Source organism: Pomacea canaliculata, linkage group LG3 (genome assembly GCF_003073045.1).
Source record: "Pomacea canaliculata isolate SZHN2017 linkage group LG3, ASM307304v1, whole genome shotgun sequence".
NCBI lineage: Eukaryota > Metazoa > Mollusca > Gastropoda > Architaenioglossa > Ampullariidae > Pomacea > Pomacea canaliculata.
Genome location: NC_037592.1, coordinates 19,170,068 through 19,192,502, shown reverse-complemented (window position 1 = coordinate 19,192,502; position 22,435 = coordinate 19,170,068). Strand labels below are relative to the sequence as shown.

General features: G+C 40.9%; 1 protein-coding gene across 1 annotated transcript in view; it reads left to right on the top strand.

The window, feature by feature from the left end:
- LOC112560417 overlaps nt 1-22,115 on the top strand; it is a 32,695-nt gene extending 10,580 nt beyond the window's left edge. The window contains 10 exon segments of the mRNA XM_025232275.1: nt 12,710-12,834; nt 14,967-15,155; nt 15,303-15,434; nt 15,437-15,585; nt 16,266-16,319; nt 16,553-16,691; nt 16,950-17,065; nt 17,756-17,834; nt 19,026-19,552; nt 20,310-22,115. Coding sequence (XP_025088060.1) covers nt 12,710-12,834; nt 14,967-15,155; nt 15,303-15,434; nt 15,437-15,585; nt 16,266-16,319; nt 16,553-16,691; nt 16,950-17,065; nt 17,756-17,834; nt 19,026-19,552; nt 20,310-20,330 — 1,531 coding nt within the window. The 3' untranslated portion in view covers nt 20,331-22,115.
- Nucleotides 22,116-22,435: the final 320 nt, after the last annotated feature.

Here is a 22,435-nt window from a genome sequence, read left to right as displayed (position 1 = left end):
TACTCATACAAGTGTTCAGCATTTCATAACAATTTTAGGATTACTTGCATCACACGACTAGCACAGGATGTACAGGAAATACAGAAAGCATCTGTCATTATCAGCCACATCTTTTTTATTGATAGGCACATTGTTTACAACAATAGGAACTCTGAGTTGAGGTATTATTCCTACTGGCATAATGGACAGGCTAATAGACAGGCCTGAGACATAAAGAAGTGGGACAGAAATGTGAAGACTTACAAGCAAGAAGGAGACATGCAGGAAAACAAAGAGCGAGAGAACGAAATTGTCTAATAGTGGTGTACATCTTGCTGAAGAACAGGCACACGCAAAGGTGTAGGGGAGAGATTATTTAGACACTACATAATGGACAAGAATTGGATTTAATTAACAAACAAAGCCAGCGAGCAACAGTACCATTTAAAACCCAGACACACATTTCGCTGGGAATAGATGATACCACAGTACGTATTAAATGTTAATGTAATGTTGACTAACCTTGTATTAGACAAAACTAGATCGACTGCAGGTAAGTCAAGTGTGTGATCTCTCATAACCGAACACACATCGCAAGTGAACTGGTACCTGTGCTGAGAGCCTTTATTGAATAATCGTCACGCCTGCACAATGTTGTTATTCTTGTTTGCATAGTCCGATCCTAAGTCCATCTCTAGCGCACATAACTGAGCTGTTTAGGTGTCAGGTGACTTCAACCGTTAGATTAACGCATGCGCACAGAGAAAGAGCTAATGAGTCAGTCTATGAGTGAGAGTAATTCAGTCCAAACTGCTAGTTTTTTTTTTTTAGCTGAGGACATCATATTTAAAGCTTAGTAAACACTAAAGCTGGGGCCAAGGGGGACAAGGCTGCAATATTAATAGTATTCAGTTGATGGCACCCTCCACCAGTCGCTCTCTTCGTAAAATCCTTCGTCTGCCGGCCAAAGCACATTCGGTGGTGGCCTGATCTTTGCGCTCAGTCTCTCCTCACAATATCCTCAGCAGTCGCGCCACGGCCCGCTTTGTGGTCCACCGGGCCCCGTGATGCAAAGATGAGGAAATAAGGCCATCATAAGTCTTCGAAGCATTCATTTCAAAATGACCCGTTACTAAAATTGATATCGTAAAAGTAAAAGGGCGAAGAAATTTATAATATAACGATTGTTTCGGAGGTAAGGCTGTCCGTGCTGATGAGTAGAGTATTTTTCGGAGCCAATAACGAGAGCTTAGCGGAACTTTCCGTCAAGGCAATGCGATCAGCTGAGTGCGGTGGTGTATTTTTTCACATGGAAATAACACACGTGACCTAATCGTCGTGAGTGGCTGCTGCAGCAGCTACGGTGGGGACGGACTAGTTACTTTGCACGTGCAAGCAGGTGCGCTCACACGCCAGTTCGACCTTAGGTTGGCGAGCTATGAGCAATTGCTACTCATCTCCAATGTCTAGCAGCGACGCTTCTGTGATACACGTCCAGAAACTCGGAGACTGACCGAAAGAAAAAAAAAAAAGCATAAGTGACCATTGTGGAAGAATGAACGATGCAAGCTGTGTACTGCGCTCCAATAGGTAGCTAAACAACGAGACTGGACGAGCGCATACCGCGCATACGAGTGCTGTAGGATGAAGGGGGTCATTGTCAGGTCGGGGCAACAGAACAGGTAGGCAAGGTCTGTGTCTCGATGTAAATCTATGTCCTGCGAGAGCAACGTCCGTGACGGTGATAGATGTGAGACATTAGTTATTGGTGGTTCGGACCTCCAAGCTCCACCTGTCTCTCGCCTTTATGTTCTCCCATCTTTTGGAACAACAGAACAACCTAACGGTATGCTTTAACTAAGAAGCACCTGGAGTCTCTTTAATCATGCTATCCTTGAGGACTTCGTCGACATAGCTCACATGAGTGATTTTGAAAGGCTGATGGGCGAGCAGAAACAGATGAGATCCACGGAGCATTAATTTTTTTTAGAATAATCAAACAAAATGGCCACGGGAAGCATAGCAGTCTATCGATCAAATCAAAGAGCATAAATAATTTCATTTGTCTTTGTTTGAGAGTGTGGTAGGATTAAGTTTAAGGCCAATGAATTTCGTGTATGCTATGATTATCCTTAGTATTTTAATATTTCGAAACATTGTTTAAAGATGTGCTGTAATACCGAGGTATTTAAGGCGTAACAATTACCTGGGTTTGTGCATACAGGAAAAAGAACTGTTTTCAGCAGCTGAACAAAAAACTGTGTGACTGAAAACGAATAAAAACACGAAAAACAAATATAAAAGGCAAGTTACTTTGACCAAACCTGCAACATACTGTGAGGACTGAACAACTCGTTTGCGCCTTTCCTTGTAATTTATTTTATTTGATCGCGCAAGACGATGCTCTTTAGCCACCACAACATATCATTGCTATAGCTGATCGTGGGAACATGTTTCGGGGATCGAACCCTTCATAGAGGTTTGGAGATCTTGTATCCATGTACTTTGTCTAGTGACTCACAACTTGTATCACATCACTTGACATAATGTGCCTTTAGTTGATGATCTAGTCCAATGATTCATGAAGTGAAATATATGCCTCACAAGCTCAGCGTCTGCGCACTCCTCTAAACTATAATGTCGAGAACTATCGTCCCCCGGACATGGGTCAGTATGCTCCAGACTCGAAAGCTACGATCTACCATTTGTCTCCATTGTTTTGTCTTTTTATTACACTTAAACCCCGGAAAAAAACATGTTATCACGCCTATCTCACCAAGGAAATTCTGTAGAATCTCTCCGCTAAATCATTGTCATCGAAGAAGATATGCATCCATCGTGTCTTGGAAGTGGTGATATCCGCCAGGACGTCGCTGGAACCGCTCTGCATCTTACAGAGGACAGTGCCGCCACCGCTTGCACGAGAGGGCACCAGGGCACATAACCATGGTGCGCTACACGCCTGAAGGAATCGTTCTAGCTCAAGCCATGTGGCCAGGCACCAAAGGTCAGAAAAAAGTGGTGGTGTGCCCCCAGGCTGCTGACCTGGCGTTGTGCAGGCGGAAGAAGCCATTTTCAAGGTATTTATGTTTTGATGTTGAACTTTTCCGTGGAAGACAATTAGCCACAAAGTAGTACTACTCTTTTGTAACTCTAGTCTACCGCAGAAGTCGTAGAAACTATAGAAAACCCCCAATACCCTTGTATACCCACCTACAGGCCAGCAATACCTTATGAATGACACCACACATACAGCCCATCTAATGCAATGCATGGGTTGTAAACAGACTGAAACTCCGGTCCTTGTGCTAGAATATTGATAATATTATTAAGAATTCTAAGCTAACAACTCTTTTTAACCGGAAGTCGGTGCTCGTCACCTACATTTTACCAAAAGGAATTGCTTCTAACTTCAATATTTCACCGATGCGTAATTCACCACAGGAAAAAAAAAAAAAACCAACAACAAAAAACTATGCACAGAGGGAGGCAACTTCAGTAATCGTTTCTGATCCGGGAATAAGAAGACAACATCCCGTATTATCCCTGATGTGTTCTTACATTTTCTCTAATTATTCTCTGCATCTGGTTGACAGTTTATATCTCAACAATTTCTTGCTTGCGGAATGTTTGTGTTTACGTGTTTTTTTTTTATAATAATTATAGCAGTTTTTAACATCCTCTTCATCGTCATCACACTACTGCTAATATCCTTGACGTCGTCATGTTCATCGTCATAGCTACTCGTTCTTCAATTAGCTCTTTGGGGCTGGAAACCAAGAAGAGTAGTTTCATAGGTGAAGAGGACAAGTATATGCAGTTCTCGGCAGTAATCAAGTAGAGTTACCGGCCATTGCTCAAAACTTGCCAATAATAATGTGTCGTATTATCAAACAGTAACCCTGGGGTAAAACTATTTTTTTTTCTTTGTCCTTTCCTTCCATCTATCCTTATTTTTTTCTTCACTCTTCATTCTTACTTTATTTTTTCTTTCTCTTTCTTTCCGATATTATTTCTTTGGGAAATAACTTACTGGTAAAAATATAGGACATTTTATTTGTGGTTGTAAACTTATTTTATGCTATTTCTTTACTCCGACGTTATATTATGTGGATTATCATAATTGATTATTTATACTATATTTTTGGATTTTTAATACTTCGAGTGAACACGCCACAGCATGGATATGTATAGTTGGACTTCTGTCTGCCAAGACCAACGCTTAGCCTCTTGCGAAGTCCTCCGCTGTTAGTTTCGGCGAGCCTCAACAAAGAATGTGACTAAACCGGAAGCTTTGTACAAACATGCCTCGTTTTAGTAGTTAAAAAAAAAAATCATCTGCCAGCAGTCCAGTAATACAAGTTCGTGACCACACGAATCTCTCAATCGCTCTCTTCTGCTCTACTGTGTCTCTAACTCTCATGGGTACCGCTCAGATGACGGCGTTATTCACGTTTGTTCTGCCGCAATTTTTTCTGCTTTGTACTTTTCCATTTGGAACCACCAGCCTCATCCCAGAACGGACAATAAGCATCAAAATAAGCATTATCCGGACCAGCGTGCACCACAAAGACATAGCTCGAACAAGCCATAATGATCGAAACAATACTGCTAAATTTGATGAGGATTGGGCACACAGTGCATAGGTTTCATGGGCATCGACATAAAACACGGCCACACTCTGATTTATTTAGAATGCAATAGTTATGTTTTAACCACACAAAATAATCTCTTTATTTTTGAAATATAAGAACAAAAAAAAGAGATGAAGAAAGAATACGTTCAAAGAGAAAACTGAGAACAACTGAGAAAAAAGAAATCATCAAAATTCCTTCTTTTAATTTCAGTTGAAGGATCCAATCTTTTCAACCTCGCTCGACCTTTATCTGACGTTGCACTTGCCACTCCCTCATCGGTCTCCATTCCCAAATTCCATTCTCGCACTTATGGCGAGAGTAAGGTCATGGTCTTACAGACCCCTTCCATCAGTGTTTGCTCACTGTGTTCGCTGTTGCAGTACATGGTCGGTTGATGTCATTAATCTTGGCTGCGTGCCACAAGCACGCACGCACGCACACACACACGCACACACAGTCAACAGCACAGACAGGGGCACAGACAAGGGAGTGTATAGTCTTTTGGCGACGCTCATGCAGGTAAACAAAGCGACATGGTTATGTATCGAAAAGAGACAGTACATCATTATCTCCCTTGGACGATGTTGAAATCCTAGACGGTGGACCTTGGTGACACTCTTTTCGGACAAAGGTTTATTTCGTGTAACGGACAGCAAAGAAACGCAGACTTAGAGCGACCAGTGCTCGAAGTGGAGTCCCTTCACTAGGCTTCCCTTCACCATCTTTCATATAAATGGAAACACGTTCTGGGATTTTCCTTACTATTCCGTGCTTAAATCTCCATCAATTCTGTTGACTGGTGCCATGTTTATAAACACAATTATTAGAATTGTATGCCTCGTAAGTAGAAGAATAAGTTTGCCTTGACCATGATGGAAATGTCATGGCCTCGATGTGTTTGTGCCTTTACTCTTGTTATTTCTTTCTGTTACCGTACATCAGATTTTTGTAACTATAACTACGCAATAAGTCCATCTTGTTTAAAGATAAATTAAAGCAGATTGTTTTGTTCTAAGCATGGTAGAAATATCTCAAACTATAATCGTGAAACTGATCTGTTTTATTTATGGTGTGATGGATATGGCAAAGACATTTCTTATGAAGATTCTTGCCTTGCAGTCCAAGTTACAACTTTGTAAATAAGGCCTTCATTTTATAACTGTAAAGAGTTGTGGGTCTGTGTGTTACTGCGACGAGTGGAGGGCAAAACGACTTACGTTGTTTGCAGTGTTGAAGCATCTGCTTAGCAATCCTCTACCTTACAAGATTCAAAGTTCTTCCACAGCTGTATCATCTCAGCTGGTATAATCATAATGTATGTGCACTCTCAGTCTCTCTCTGTATCAGTATTAGTGTCTCAACATCTCTCTCATATTAAGTGCCCAGCAAACTCCAGCACCAGCTTGAGACTCGATCTAGCACCGCCAAGTTCTGTCGGTCTTAAATAACAAGCATTTCTTTTTTTTCACTCCCTTTACCTACATTCATTTTGTTCTCGATCTTTTCCTGATCATCTATCTTTTGAGGGAGTAACCCCAAACTAGTAAACGCTTGGCTTAACCTTTGACACAGTGTGAGGCAGGAACGACTGGCGTTTACAAGGACAAAGATTAAAACAGACTTGACTTGCAAATTCCTCCACTCCATTATGCGTAAGACTAACACAATGGTGCTACTCCCTCTTCCCTGATGCACATTCAATGAGTACTCTGCATAATCTCAGGAAGATTGCACTCATCCATTCCTCTTCCTCACAGACCTCCGTATATTTTTGACTATAATGGAGCTCACTATGGTTGACAAGTGAGTGTGAAAATCGACAGTTTAGACATTTTGTATTTGAACAAATTACATGCATCATATAGAATCTTTAAAAAAAATTCGCCTCCACTCACTACTCTGTAGAAAACTGAGATGATTTCGGATATTCTTTATCTTCGCCATGACCGTCTTCGCGCTTAGCAACGTGTGTGCATCGTTACGCTTGACATAGTGAGCACATCACTATACTCAGCGAAGTGCATAGTTTTACAAACCGTAGCAGGAACTATATTTTCTCAAATGATGTACAAAAAGTTTTAGTATGGTCCAGTAAATAAATGTGTTGATTTAAAAAGAAAAAACAACTTTATACCTAAGGTCTTAAAGATTTTAAAGTCGGAAATAAAGTATATAAACTGCTGAGATCATTTCGACTAGCTTTGCAATCTCTTGCTGTTTTTCTGTACCCCGTTCCTCTGTAACAAGAGCGCAGATGAAAACAGGATATGACACGGTGTATTATGGGAAAAACAAGTGGGAGACATTGACAAGGTGTCGCTTTGCTTCCTCCTTAACACCTGGTGAGTGGTCGACGACCCCACACAGCCAAATGTTGATGCCGCGGGGCAGAGTTCATTTCTCCATGCCTTTCATCCACCCACATTAGTTTTGAAGTCTGTTTGTCTGGGACTCCCTTTTCTGTTGATATGACATATTATTCATGATTGCTGGATTTGTCATTATTATGTGTGCGCATTGATGTGCGAACGTCCTTAATTAATCACCCTTCTACAGCGAAAAGAACCTGGACCCTCTTCATCACCCTCCCCCCCCCCAAAAAAAAAAAGAAAAAAGTTAGAAAACTGCCCAAGATATATGTGCATAAAAATCATCAAAAGGTCGTAATTAAAAAAAAAAAACAATATTTGCATGCTTTGCAAACGTCCATTGGAAGACAAAATAGGTCCATTCTTTGAAGTTTCCCTGGACATCCAGACTGTAAAAATAGAATGCCAGTGAAGAAGGAGTAATGACGGCATCACAGGCACAAGAGGTAGTTAGAGTTAGGTTTCTTCAAGCTGTGACACAGTGACCTGAGTGACTCCATGTCAGCCGAATAGCGGAACGTGCACAGTCACCTCGTCCCTCCAGCGTGACCCGACCCACTGACATCATCAAAGAAGAGCTTCCATAGATGCGTCACTGTGTGGCGCCTCGTGGTATCTCGTATCTTGTACATCAATCCGTTACGCCCGTTTGATGTGAAATAAGACCTTGTGTTGATGGGCTTAACAGAGCGGAGTCAGACCTCCAAATGGGGAGTGTAGACTTTTTTGGTCGTGGTCTAAATTCTTAAGTGATTGCAAATAGCTAGCGGGAAGGCGGGCAGTTTACCGTTCGTTGTAATAGGAGACCTTTATAAGCAGAATACAGATTTACTCATCTCCTGGCCTTCATCGCTTAGAAGAATTTACCGTATCTATTCGTATTACCGTGTTGTTGAAATCATGCTTGCTGGGTGTGTCTTTGCTACCTTGTCAACACTGATGGGCAAAGGAAAAAAACGGTAAGTTTGCTCTGCTCCTCCCTCTTTCACATACGTACAAGAGATTACGACACAAATATTACACACAAATACGAACAAATCTACATACCTATTCACACTTTCTACAGCAAAATACATTCTTTGTATTTTGAAGATTCATCACAAATATTTACAGAGTATTGATACGTAAACTTATGCAGCGTCTCCTCTTGGGCATCTGCGTCATGAAGTCATTATATATGCATATAAGCACATTTTGAGCGCGGAGCTTCTTCCATCAGGGAGAGACAACTGCTTTGGTTAAGCTTGCTTTAAGCATCCTCTGTCGTCTCATGGTAGATATCTGGAGGTAGGGGGTTTACCTCCTCTTGGATGATTTTTTTTTTGGTAGCAGCTTGTTGGAAATCCTGTCTCCTCTGGACACAGTGTTGAATCTTTTTTGCTTCGTCTCCTCACATAGTGTACCGTGTTCTTGACTTGTAGTTCTTACACTCTCACTTGTCTTCTTACTCTCTTTGTCTCTCGAACAGGGGGATTACTCTGATTTAAAACATGAAATGTTGTGTTGCGTATAATGCGCCCCTAATGTGCTTTATTTATTGATACAAGGACCACGAGAATTGCTCGTATTTATATAATTACCTGATTTATTTACAGGTATTAAAACATGTGATTCTCTACTTTTTATTTTAATTCACTTCAGATATATAAACACACAGTCACAGACCCAGTTCAAGATCGCATCTAAACAGCTTTCATCTTCAGCAGAGAATACAAAATATTGCGTTAGAGAGAAAAACCGTTGCAAGGCAAGGGAGAAAACCAGAGAGAAAGAGAGGGAGGAGAGTGATGAAGAAATGCTCTTTAGATTACTAGAATCCAGTCACAAGTCTATCTGCCATGCACACCAATGCCCACAGATTTTATTAATAAAACACAGGAAAAAAACACATTGGGAGTTGAGTTTAGATATACATACACTCAATTTTTCTGTTGCTTTGTTTGGGTTTTTTTCCTTGCTTGAAAACTGTTATAGGGCGAATCGTTAGCTGTTTGGCATGCCTTGGAGCAGAAGACATTAAAACGATCAACATCATTTTTTTTACAATTTTATCGCTACGGGCGTGTAAACTAGCCTTTAATTACATGATAGAATTTGCCTTATCTTCAATCAAGTATGCGTTATCAAGCTTTGCTTTATGGGATTTTCCTCGAAACCGCTATCTCTAGCCTTCGGGGGACTGTTCTTTGGATCCTGCTGTTATCCCGTATTCCTACACACTGTTTCTATTATGTTATGAGTCAGCCAGTACAGGTAGGTGTTAAAAATTGTTCGTCGTGTTAGAAGAAGAAAAAAAAAAAAGAAAAAAAATCTATTGAAGGCCGGCAAACAGTATACAACAGCTATGCAAATAAGTTAAAGTAAGCTTTCACAAACAGCAAAGAGAGGGGAGACACAAAGACATATATACGAACAGATATCCATATATACCGTTAAAATGGCGTTAGGAGCAGAAAAGTCGACATCAAAAGACGTAACAGACGTTTACGTCGTAAACATCCGGACATTCGCACATCGGACATGTCAAAGACAGCCGCTGTCTCCGATCCAGTCTCCGGCCATCAAGCTGTCATAGCGCCCTGCCACACTGAAGAAATGACATGAGGTTTTGATAACCTTTAGCCGACTTCTTACCTACCCATTCCGCATAATCTTGTCCCAAGAAGATTAATCGCCGCACAAGCTCAAGTTATTTTTATCACCAGCCGATTTGCGAGCTTCCTTCGCAGAACTTAACTACGTTCAGAAAGTTTTTTTTTAAGGAAAAATTATATTTGCTATTGTATACGAATCAATCTTGAAGATGATGGTCTTCATCATAAACTGGGCTGGCACATCTCAGGATGTTTATGTTCTAGAGTCGATCGAATGCGATCTGTCAACCACCCCTCGTTATGTGACACTAGCTATGTACCTGTCTATTTTACAACAAATACAACAAAAATCAAATGCAGAAAAAACAAAGAGGAACAATAATAAAAGTCGCTGCATCTAACACTCAAAAATGTTAGTTGTAGTTGATGTAAGAATTCGTTCCTTTAGAGCAATCCTGCTAGGCTGCTGAAGTATTAGATGTTCTCAAGATTCCTGACAACTATAAAGTGGAATAAGCTGACCTGAACTGGAGAAACTCCAGCTAGCAGCTGTCCTTACTGGTGACTATACACGGCAGTATTGGAGAAACGTTTCGGATATCCAAAACGAGGTAGCATCACACTACCCCATGTAAACATAGCTAAGACGCCAAAAGGTAAGTTGATCACTGTCACTAGACAAGGTATGAGGAAGAGTCTTTCAGCCCCATCCTTACCTCTCCGAATTCTTAATAAAAATCGGATCCTTAACACTGCTGGGTGGACAAAGGTCAGTTTATGATCACTGGATAGAGCAAACATCGAACAGAAAACCTGTCCATCTGACTAGCCACAGTACTACAGGAAAACCTTCTCCAAAGTTCATCTGACTAGCTACAGTACTATCGAGGGTGGTCACGGTGATATTTTCACATTAGCCACAATACTACCTAGGGGTGCTCAATGATATTGTCATGACATCCTCCTCGGAAGGTGGGAGTGTTCGATGAAAGTAATGACTTCTTTCAGACTATTTACGTCAGATAGAACTGTTTGTTTTCCGCCACGTACGGGGAAACTGTTCATTCGTGAGACAGTTTGTCAACGTCACTTCCATTTCCTGCTCGTCTGATGTTGGCCTGACTTACACTCACAGATTCCTTGATTACAATTAGTATATCTCGTGTGTCTCATCCTCGTCATTGCAGTCTCATACGAGAGCCCTCTGTATCCTAGAGGTATGATGTATCTGGATGTTGCTATGTTTCACCTACACTTTTACAAAGCTTACTATACTTATCTAATCACCAATCTCCACATCGCAATACCCTCACCGCAACTTTCCTAGAGTGTCATGTCAGACAGGCAGGGTGTGCACGGAACGGAGGAAGCTGTGTAGGTAAGAGTTATCACTCTCCTGACTGTTCCTTCCCCCTGATTGTCAGTCAGCCAGTAACATCTAAGACGCACTTTGAGTAAAGCACGTTGCCTCTCTTATTTAGCGTCTTCCTTCTTATTGGCTGACGACACCGGTGAGAAAGGGTAGAGGGCCAGGGTGTTCTCCCTGGACAATATGATGACGTAAAGACCAAAGTTGTCAGGTGAAAAACCGTGTGATTGATTGTGACGATGTGCGCTAATGTGGAGGAGCCGTCAAAACTCGCCACAAGACGGAGGAAGCAGACAGTCCGGCGTTGTGCAAGAGGAGTGCCGCAAGAAGCAAGCTCAACTGCACACAGACAAAAGACAGGCAGACGAACAGACCAGCCGGCCACTGTGACCATCGCAGGACAGGGACAAGACGTGCACCCAGTGAGACAAACGGATTAACACACAGTCATGACGTCAGCTGTAGAGCATAAATGCCAGAAAAGAGCTAGTCGGAAAAGGGGTCAAAGGTTAGATTCTTACAAAATCATTAGTGAATTTACACATTCCATTTTGTTACATACTTTTCAATCAATATATTAATACGCTTAATTAGCTAATGCAGGTGTAATGATGCTTGAAATTTTGACGTGAAGTATTTGCTTCATTTGCTTCACCCCTTGCGGCGTGTTATTTTAATGTATATATATGAAGAACAATTGAAACGGCTGAGTGGCATATCCTAACGGCCATGTGTTATTTTGAAGTGCACTATCTCTGCATGTTCAAGGCCTGCCTTTAATCCCACTCTTGTTTTATCGTCGCTTTGGATTCCATTTCCTAGTAATGTACTCTAATTTCAGCCGGTAACGGTGCAAAGAGGTTAATCCTGTCTACTTCCTTCTTTTTATTTCTTACACACTCACAAAGCTTAATTTATCTTTTGTAAAGCCATTAAGAGCCTCAATCTGATTGTTTCGTAATGGTCGCTACTTCGCGGTCAGGCCTAACTGCCCTGTGACGTCACACTAGACGTTATTTAGTAGCAGGCGTTAGCCAGGGAGTACACAAACTATGGCACGGTGTTTGTTTACAAGGTGTTTGTTGGAACATGTAGTCCTTCTCATTATAGGAGGTCCGCAGCCAGCATAGAAAGCATAGCTGATGTATTTGGTGTTTATGTATTATTTCAAAACATTTTACCTGTGTGCGTCATAAATCAGTCGTCATGATTACCGAGAACTGAATTATTTCAATTAACATTATTTTTTATTCGAATTAAAAAGATATAGGCATAATTTCAACGTTAAAATTGTTTACTTTCGTTTGAAGACAATAATTAAAGAAAAAGGAGAAAGAAAAGAGAAAAAAAAGTTACCTGGGTTTTTTGTGTTAGAAGGAAAACTAGACCTTTACACTAAAGAGAAAAGTAGAGCTCACTAGAGTCTTCGGCATTCATCTGCAAGCGATTGTGAACTGTATTTTTTTAAAATGTAAAGCAACTAAAAAACCGTTAGAAATAACACTTTCGAGCAAAATCATCATCATCATCACACCATGGTTTTAAAAGACGTAGAATTTAAGCAAATTGTATCGTTAGAGTCCATATGCTGTTTCAAGAAGCTCTCACAGGCAGCTTTCGCAAATTCTTCTTTCTCTTCTTCAATATTTTACTCGAATGTGTTGCTGATTTTTTTTTGTGTGTGGCAATTATCGCAACCAATAAAACAACAAAAATCGCCAGCACCACAGCATTGTTATGTTTTTTTTCTGTTTGCTGCAGATGCCGCAAGCGCTTGTCCATCCTCATGCACACTCATGTGGCGCTCATTGTGGTGTGCACTCTCGCGGCACTCGACGCTGCTTGTGTCATCGGCCAGATCATCTGCGACATTCTTATTATGAAAGGTAAAACAAGAGTGTTGATACAATGTGTCTGGTGACTTTTGGCTGAGACCTTTGTCGCTGCCATTTAGCAGTTGCTAGAAATGTCACAACTGATTTATTTCGAAACGAGTCGAGGTTGAGCCACGACAAGACATCGTTACATGTAGGCATTAGACCTCAACCACGTGGACATGGCAAACCCACTGGTAGGACAGGCTCTAGGGCATGCAGACTGTCTCACACTACCAGTTGGTGAGAAGCTGTTTGCAGTCTGTAAAACTGCAGGGGACAAACCTCAATTCTCGGATAAGCCAATAAGAAAATACCGAGGGTAGGCTTGCTTTTTGCAAGGGAATATTCAGGGTCTAGTTGTGTGTACAAGTACGTTAGTGTTGGTCTATTTAAAAAAAAAAAAAAACTAAATCACCGTCCTCCCCTATATAATGTGTTTTATAACCATTGTTAGAGACGATCCCCATTACAAAACTTTCATCAAACGATGTGTGTGTGTATCGACTCATTGAGACCTTGTTGTAAATTACAGACAAATATAGTGTCAAAAGTTTCTTTAAAAATCGTCCCAAAAAAAATCAAACAAACAAAAAACAAAAAACACGTTTTTATAGCTCTTATTTCACAAGCAACCTCTACTTGTCCTTCCGCTTCCCCCAACAGCTTTCTGCTCGGGCATTCAGCGCCATCACTTCATCCATCACGACCTGAAAAATGGAGGTGACATTAGGCTGTGGTTATCTACAAATTTATCTTCCTAATCCTAAAAATATCACAGGAACCAGTGCAAGTCGCAAAAGGTTTGTTCACTAAACAAAGAAGTATGTAATATTTAATCTTCGCTGGTGTCGCACAGTGGAATAAAAATAAGGACATGGCGGTCGGGCGGAACATTAACGAAAAAGGGAGTGAGCACGACATTATCATTGTTCGAGATGACAGAAGAGGTACATAGGCTTGCGGTATGATTTAAAAATAATCCAGTTACAGGAGATGAAGATATATTATGTCATAAAAAGATAAAGTAATAGTTTTGCGACTCCGAAGAAGCATTTCAAGCTGTTAGTCCTTAACAGCAACAAGGTAATAAACAGGATGTTTACGAAATAATACCTTGGAAAACCATTTTTATTTTGGAGACACAGTATTCGGACAGTGAAGAGAGTACAGTGGCATGATTACCGTTTCGCATCAGTTGTTGTTGTATCAAATCAAAACTTAATTGTCTGTCCGAGGAAAAACAAGACAAAAAAAAAAATTTTCTTTTGCTGAAAGAGCCAGCGGTAGGTTTTAATTTTTTAAGACGCGTGAGTGGCGGAGTATAGGCTTTGTTTCTTTAATGAAGCAAGCAGCCAGCAAACTGTGTTGAATTCGAGCTCTGTGAAATATGTTTTATTAGTTTCAAGTTCACTGTTTGACCTAATTAAAATTTAATACTGTATTCAAGGACTATTCTCTGGTTACAAAAACCAATGTGGTTTGAAAGTTTAACCTCTTGCATAGGCGTGTGACTCTCTCTGAAAGAAAAGACTGATATTAGCAAAATACTAATATGCTTCGGTGGATTGCAATACACGAGGATCATTTGGTTTGTGTGTGTGAGACACCAGGAAAGTGTTTTCATTGCCGAGAGGCGATCACTGATAAAACACACATGAAAGGGCTGAGCCCTGAGGGCGCTGTACTGTCTGTGCCCCTACAGTCATTTTCCATTTATTTCATGTGTTTCAGCTTCCTTTTCCTTAAATACATGTTCGACTGTTATAAGAAAATAGATATAATGATATTCAGACAATGTAAACTTTACATTTCTTTAAATTTGTTAAATTTGCTTCCGAAAGAAAAAATGAATAATAAATAATATGCATACCACTTGTAACAATACAAATTACATTGGTGGTATTCCTCATTATTTGTAACCCAGTTCAAAGAACTGTTTGATTATTGTTTCTTGTTAATAATTCAAATATATATTAACAATTAGGGTAACATGCTTGATAAAATGTTTCTATCTCATCACTCAAGACTGATATTGACTGTTGTCAGTATTGACTAAGAAACCTGGTTTGAACACATAATACCTTGTGTGCTGCCAACTAAATCCTTTTCACACTAATCGCCTGACATTTTTGTTTTCACAGAGACTCTTCATGAGTGGGACGAGTTGGATAAGAACTTGACGACATTGCTAAAAGTTCAGATCCCAGACTTGAATGCGACTGAACATGACCCAGAGGCGCTAAACCTAAAGAAGATCAGGGACATCCTACTGAAACCTCCTATACCGGTCAGCAGCCGGACGCAGCCAGCTTCTTCCTTCAATTCGGATGGTAAGGGAGAGCTTGTGGCAAGAACTTTGCGAGAGCATCATGTACTTTAACATCAGTTATTGGCATGGTAATTTTTCGTGTTGTGAACTTAATGCAGTGTAGCAAGGTTCTCGGACCTAGTCATAAACAGATATTGGTGCTTCCTAGGTCTGGATCCCCAGTGGATGGCAGCTCTTCAGAGTGCAGCCAAAACGCAGATAGTTGGGAGCCACACTTCAGAGTCAGTCAACGTGACAGGCGATTTGTCATCCACCCAGGGTAACTCCAGCAAGGAACCGATGCTCATTGGAATCTTCAAAATACCCGTGGCGAAGAGCAGGCGGCGACGAGCCGCAGAGGGGATTTGCAAGGAACGCATAAGCTGCTGCATGACCTCACGCACTCGTTTCACCTAGGGTCGTTGATAATCCTCTCCATGCTCTTGCTGGAGGTGAGCTGCGCCTGGATAGATGTGTATGGTAGCTGTAGTTACGAGTTCAGAGCAAGCTAAGCGTTTGGGGTCAGATTCCTATCCCTTCCGTCAGTGGTGTGCTTATGCGCAAATGCGATTCTCTCCATTGAACTTATAACATTGTTATTTTAAAAGTTAAATATAGACCTTGTTTTCAAAAGAAACGCTGTTGAAACAATTTATGTGGAAAGAAAATGTATATTTACAATTACAAATCTTTAAACGTTGGTAATAACATCCAATGCCCATGACCGGTGAAAAAAGGGATGTGCCTAGTCTCTCGCGCTAGTGTTAATTGGATCACGTGATCGGAGACAACATTGCACGTGAATGAAAGATAATGGCACCTAGAGTAGGTAATTGTAAGCTCAGTTCTGTTTTAAGGACGGGCGATATTGATCCAGTTTATAATTGTACACTTCATTATAAAAAGTGAGTTTGAAGTATGATGCCTGTTAAGGAGTGTTGTGTATTAGCCGATCTCGGTCATAAGGTGAATGAGTACATCAGGTATACCAGGTTTGTGTGGAGACAGTAAGGAGCAAAAGATTGGATATGGGTTGTAAGAATTCTAGGATTAGAGCTAGAGCTAGAAAGAGAAAGAAAGTGTGGGAGAGAGAGGAAAAAATCTTAGGAAAATGTGTTCTTGTATGTTCCAGACTCTCCTGAAGGTTTTTGCAATGGGGAAGAAAGTGCTCCATCACAAACTGGAGGTAATGTTTCGTAGTGTGTAGAATCCTGCTTTTAGTGATCGTGAAATTATTCGTTTGATGATAGTAGTTAAGGACTACGATATTTTGCATAAAAACTCAGTGATTCCTGTCGTAATTAAGTACGAAGAATATTTGAGATTGTCAACGTTTAATTCCGAACTAGGACTTATATAAATGTATCTTATATAAATGTATCGTAGGCGTTGCTAACCGATGATTAATGATGTCGACAGATTTTTGATGCATTCGTCGTGTCCGTCTCATGGGCCCTCGATGTTGCATTCTGGGAGGGCATCTGGGCTCATCCAGGTGAAGAAGCTGCCACCATCTTGATATTTATACTGCCATGGCGTGTAGTCAGGATTGTTAACAGTAAGTAATTGGTTTTGTCACGCAGACTTGGCCAGACAGCTATCGCTATTTTTCATTCCGCGTCTGTAAAGGATTTTTAAGGTTTTTAAATGTATCAGAGTTGACAAAGCAAAACAATTTCATGCATTTAAGTTCTTTGTCGAAGACGCATATCTTCACGTGGTAGATCCCTACACTCCATACAGTTATGTTTTCAACAGCACGACTAAACTGATAAACATTTGTTAAAGTATACAGTGATGTACTGATGTTGCGCAGGTTTCGTGCTGGTCATCCAGGAGAAAGATCACGTGCAGTTGAAGATTGTCAAGCAAAGGCTGCGGCTGTCTGTTAAACGGAGTAAGGAGACCACTCGCAAGGCCTCTGCGTACAGGGTAACCACACACACACACGCGCGCACGCATGCACAAACACGCATAAACATACATTCACGAATATAAACTCACACATACACTTACACTTACACACTCATACACATATGCAAACGCGCCTACAAAAACAACGACTTCCTTGCACTCAGGTATTCACTTCTGAATCATTCGAAACATTCCAGTCTTAGAGCTTGAGAATTCTAATGTACCTGAAACCTCGGTTATAAGTTAGATATTCAGAATCTTACACCTGTCAGTCATCCCCTTTGAGTGCTCGCGGGCTATCAACTTTTTCTTTCATCTTTCAACCGAGCTCATCCGAAGGGTTGTGACGCCCGGAGCAAAGACAGGAGACCTGTCAGACTTACTGACGGCTATTTCGTGCTGCGACTTTGTGATGAGTGCTGTGTACATCACATTAAAATTTATCTTGTGTCTAATAGCTAATTTTGCTCCAAAACTTAGCCTTCTTCATCCTCAGTCAGCATTAATACGACATCCTTTCGTGCATCCCCAGTGGAAAGTTCCAGAATGTGTTCTCTAATGTCAGATTGTCTTTGTGATTGACTTTTTGACACACGTAGTACACATTCCTCAACTGAGTCTCCCTCACAGGTTAAGATTTTTGTATTCTTTGGTCTTTGAACAGTCGGCTTATCTGTCATCTGATAAATACTTTGTTTTTGTCTGCAGACTGAGGTGAAGCAGCTGCAAGGTCTGTGCCGGAAGTACGGGGCTACAGAAAACGAGATCAACGCATGCGGACCAACAGGTATGTAATGTGAGCCTCGTGATATGACTCCACTGATTGGTAATATGTAGTGTTATACTGACTGGTGATGCATAGTGATTCTTCTGATGTTCTAATTTTGCACTCTTGGGACTTTATTATTAACGAATATATCGTATTCTGTCTTTCTCTTATGTTGCATTGCCCCAACTACTTCCATTATCATTACTTCTCTCTCTGCAATCATTACTGCCATCCTCATGAATTCTTTTTAATCTTCTCCCATCTTTCTTTTAACGGTTCGATGGTCACTTGTCACCAACACAAAGAGGACCTGGTGTTCTGGGCTGAGGTCTCCTTTGACATGCACTTTGTCCTGTCTTTTCGTGTCTAATCACAAGAGCGACTACTCTACTCTGATATAGTTACTAATTTACTGTAAAAGGCAGATACCGCTTGTTCTCTTTCATGCCCTCAGTGAGTAGAAGCTCACTTAATATTCCGACAAAGAGGCACAACACCTCGTGTCCTCGTGGTAATCAGTCACCCGTGTTCCTGGGGTCATGACTTTGGAGCGTCGTCAGCTGAGCTGATGCTCCACCCTGTCAACCCGGAAAGCTGGTGTGGGGGCCACGCAGTAGCCAGTGTCATACATTATGGTGTGTCTCTACCCTCTCATCCTGTCATGACTGCCAGAGCCTTCTTTGTTTCCGACGTAAATATTTCATGGTGTACAAACTGTTGTCCGCATGATCACAGCCGTTTATTTCCATACCTGCTAAAACACACATCTATATGTGAACATATATATATATATAATCCTTTTTATTTGATTGTGTGTTAAATAGGAAGTGTATTGAGACGTCCAGTATATTCATTGCCTGTTTTGTCTTCTTTGAAAATGCAGAGCCTAATTGTAGTCTTTGATACCTGATTCCATAAAATTTACCAGGGTGCTTCCTCATTCTCAACTTTCGTGCAATCATTTTTTAAGCATTCCCTGTGTTCCAGTACTTTTTTCACACCTTTTCTGATCATTGCACAACAAGCAATTTTATCATTATGTTGTGGCTGATTTCCTGAGAAAATGTTAAATACCATTGGTAAATGTTTCGGCACCTCTTAGCCTGATGGTTCGTTTCTTTGTGTGCGTTTTCCTGCATTAGTTAAATGATGTATATCATCTTAGTAATTAGCCTTGTATGCGACTTCTTTTGCTGTTTCCCGAATCAGGACGAAGTGGCAGACGCAGGAGCAGCCTGGTTCCAGTCATGGAGCAGGCAGCCGCCTTGACCCTCATAGGTGCATTAGGGTCGCACCCTTCGCTGTACACCATGGAGTCCAGTTCCGACGAAGATGACTTGACTTCGCGTGACCTCACTCACGGCATCACCAACGGCCGTACGCTGCGGTCGGCATACTCCTGCACGACTCTGGACTCGGCAGACGGCATCTACACGATCGACAGTAAGAGGAACAGTGAAGGTTACATCACCAGTGACAACGAAAGTACGGCGGACGGGCTGGACAATCCTGTCTTCGAGAACGAGGACGTATCAACCTCGGGGCCTCGCCGTCGCCACCGGACCGATCCCCAGGAAGAAAGTCACGTGGTCTGGCAGCGAGAGACGCTTCAGGAGGTGCCATGTGAAGCTAGCAGAAGTAGCGAGACTCCCAGTAGTGAAAGCAGCAGTCAGGGTGCAGCGGACACAACTAATCAAGATGTTCCTCCAACCTACCACGAAGTCTTGACTCAACAGGTAAACAAAAACATATTCCTGTTGCTGACACGTTATGGTTAGACATTTGTCAGGATATTGTCGTATTTATGCACTTTGTAATTCTTATAAATATACTTTTACAATGCACGATATAATGGTTGTTAAAAAAGTATTATCGCCATTCTCTAAGACTGCTAGTTCGAGGCCTGGCCTGGAGTTTTCTTGCTCATCCATGAGCTGTAAAGCTGAAATGGATACCTAGTCTGTCAGGAACAGTAAAGATGGAGGAAGGAATGAGTCAGGCTCAGACTGACATGCCGGTCTCTAGCTAAATGAACCACTTAAGCTTGCTGTGCCTGCAGCCTCTCCCCTATAGGACTCCCTTTTTGAAGGGAAACGGGTGGCCGAATGGTTAGTGCACTAACGTCCGAGACGCATTGCATGCTGGTTAGATACCCGTGTAGCGAGTGTGCTTCCCTCAGCTGAATTCCATCAATAACCTGCTGAATGGATAAGTGGCTACCCACTTCCCTACCAAAAATATGGAAAGATTGCGGAAAGAATGGCAGTTACAGAGAGGAGACGGGTACCGCCCACAGATAAATGTGACAGATAAGTCTCTTCAACGACCCCCAAGCTTATGGGACAATCTTTATGTTTTGAATCTTTCCGCCTATAGGTTAACTATTTTTGATTATTTATATGGTTTTATATACTGCCAAGCAACAAAGATAAAAAAAAAGTTCAAAGTTTCTTTTACATTCCTTTGTCAAGATTATTTTATTTACCTTTGCAGGATAGCGTCACACGACTTTGAAAGTGGTCCGAGATTATCGGCAGTTATATCAGTATCGTCAGACCCAAGAAGCACAGAAGAAAAAGTCATAATATTGTCAAAGCACAACGCTGCATTGTTACATTGTGCCTGCCACCAGTGCCCGTCACAGACAAGTAGTCCTCACTTGTCCATGTTGGTGGCGCGGAAACCCATACATTCGTGGACTTCTGTTTCGCAAGTAACAGCAGTGTTCGCAGCTGCTCACGACAAACCTCATTTCTTTTTATTGTGTAACAAGTCCAGGGCAAAATCTTAATTATAGCAACTGACTTTTGTGGTGAAATTTTGCACCATTTTTGTACTACATGCGGCAAGAGCTACTATTCTTGGATTACCAGATCCAGTCTTCGTGACAGTGACTATGATCGCCTTGGACTACACACGAACATACATGATAATTTGTTTTGACATCAGCACCAGTAGACAGAAGTGAAACATAAGAATGATTTCGTAGATTTTTTCCAATTAATTTCTAGTTAACTGGAATAGATATTTATAACCAGGAAAAACAAACTCAGATTACAATCAGTCATTTCGGGATTCTGTGCGACCATGCTATCTCACTTGGTGGCACAATGGTTTTAGAATTGAACTTACTAACAAATAAAACAAGAACAGAGATGTCTCACAGTAACATTTGCCTCAATATCTATAAAATGGGATGTTTCACTTTTAGTGTTTTTCAGCGATAATCAAGATTGACATTATTGCATATGACTGAAGCCGTAAGGCAAAATTTCTATATTTTGTATGGAAAAGCATGGAGTAGGTGCAAAGGCACTAATTCTACTTCTATCTGTTGATCTTTCTCAATTTGTTATTTTTATACACATATATTTGTTTATGCATATCTTTGCAGTTTGCTTCTTTCTACCACCTCATGTACACAAACGTGTGTACGTGTGCTGTGTGTCTACGAAATATTGTATATGCATATGTGTGTGTGTGTGCGCCTAAGAGATAGCGTGTGTGTGTGTGTGTGTGAGAGAGAGAATTCTCTCCAAGTACTGATTCCTGATTACGTTACGAGAGTGACGTTTGTGCAAATCCACCTTGAAACACTTGAGAAGTCACGTGACACAAGGGTTAAACAAAAAAAACAGCAAAAGAAAAACTGGCCAGTGAAGACCGCTGTACCGGTGTGACAGCGATGCTGTGTCTTGTTCTGATGGTCAGATGGTACATTACTACGAGGACTTGCATGTTGTGGCGAAAAAGCCGCTGGTGCTGCCGAACACAAGTGTATGTGCATCAGAGAGAAACACAAGTATATCAACACTCAGCATAATAACGTGTCTTGTTTTCGTGAGCACACTTTCTGGCAGTGAGCTTCTGCTTCGAAACACAGCGAACCTTCGCACTTGACTTGTAAGTCAGCTTGTATATGTAGTTTCGTGACAAGTCCGAATCACTCATTCAATAAAGCTTAATGTGATCGTCAAATATACTTCAAGGTGCTAATACAAAACTTTTCTTGGTTTCTTGCTCTTGCCTTTGCTACCTACTGTTGCGCTGCACTTGTATGTTACGCAGTTGAAAGTTGTTTTGTGATTTATCATGTGATTTTCCACCACGCAACTGTAACAGGACACCAAACGAGCAAGTTTGCAGCATTGCTGTTCATATTGTACAGTGTTACAATTTTTGCAAATATCTTTTTTATTTTTATTGTTGTTATCGTTTTGGGTGTCTATCTTAAAACGATTGATTTGTTGTAATAAAATGATACGCAGATATTTCAGTAAATACACGCTGTATAACAAAGTTTTTGAGTTTCTTTTTTATGTGATATAATACTGTGTAAAAACTTTTTAAAATTCTAAGACTCAAATCTTTTTAAAAATCAAAAAATCTAGAGAGAACGTGTCTGCTTGTTTGAATTTCTGCAGAAGTTTTTATTTACCAGGGAGTGAACTCTTTCAGCTTCTCTATTTACACGATACTTTGACTAAAAAAAGAGATTAGTTCCACACGTTTAAGTTCGTTTCAGTATTTCGTCATACACTAGGCTAATACAGACACTGAATTCTCCATTTCATTATTTGTTTTTCGATAAGTGAGTCCAATTTTTATTCAAAGTAATT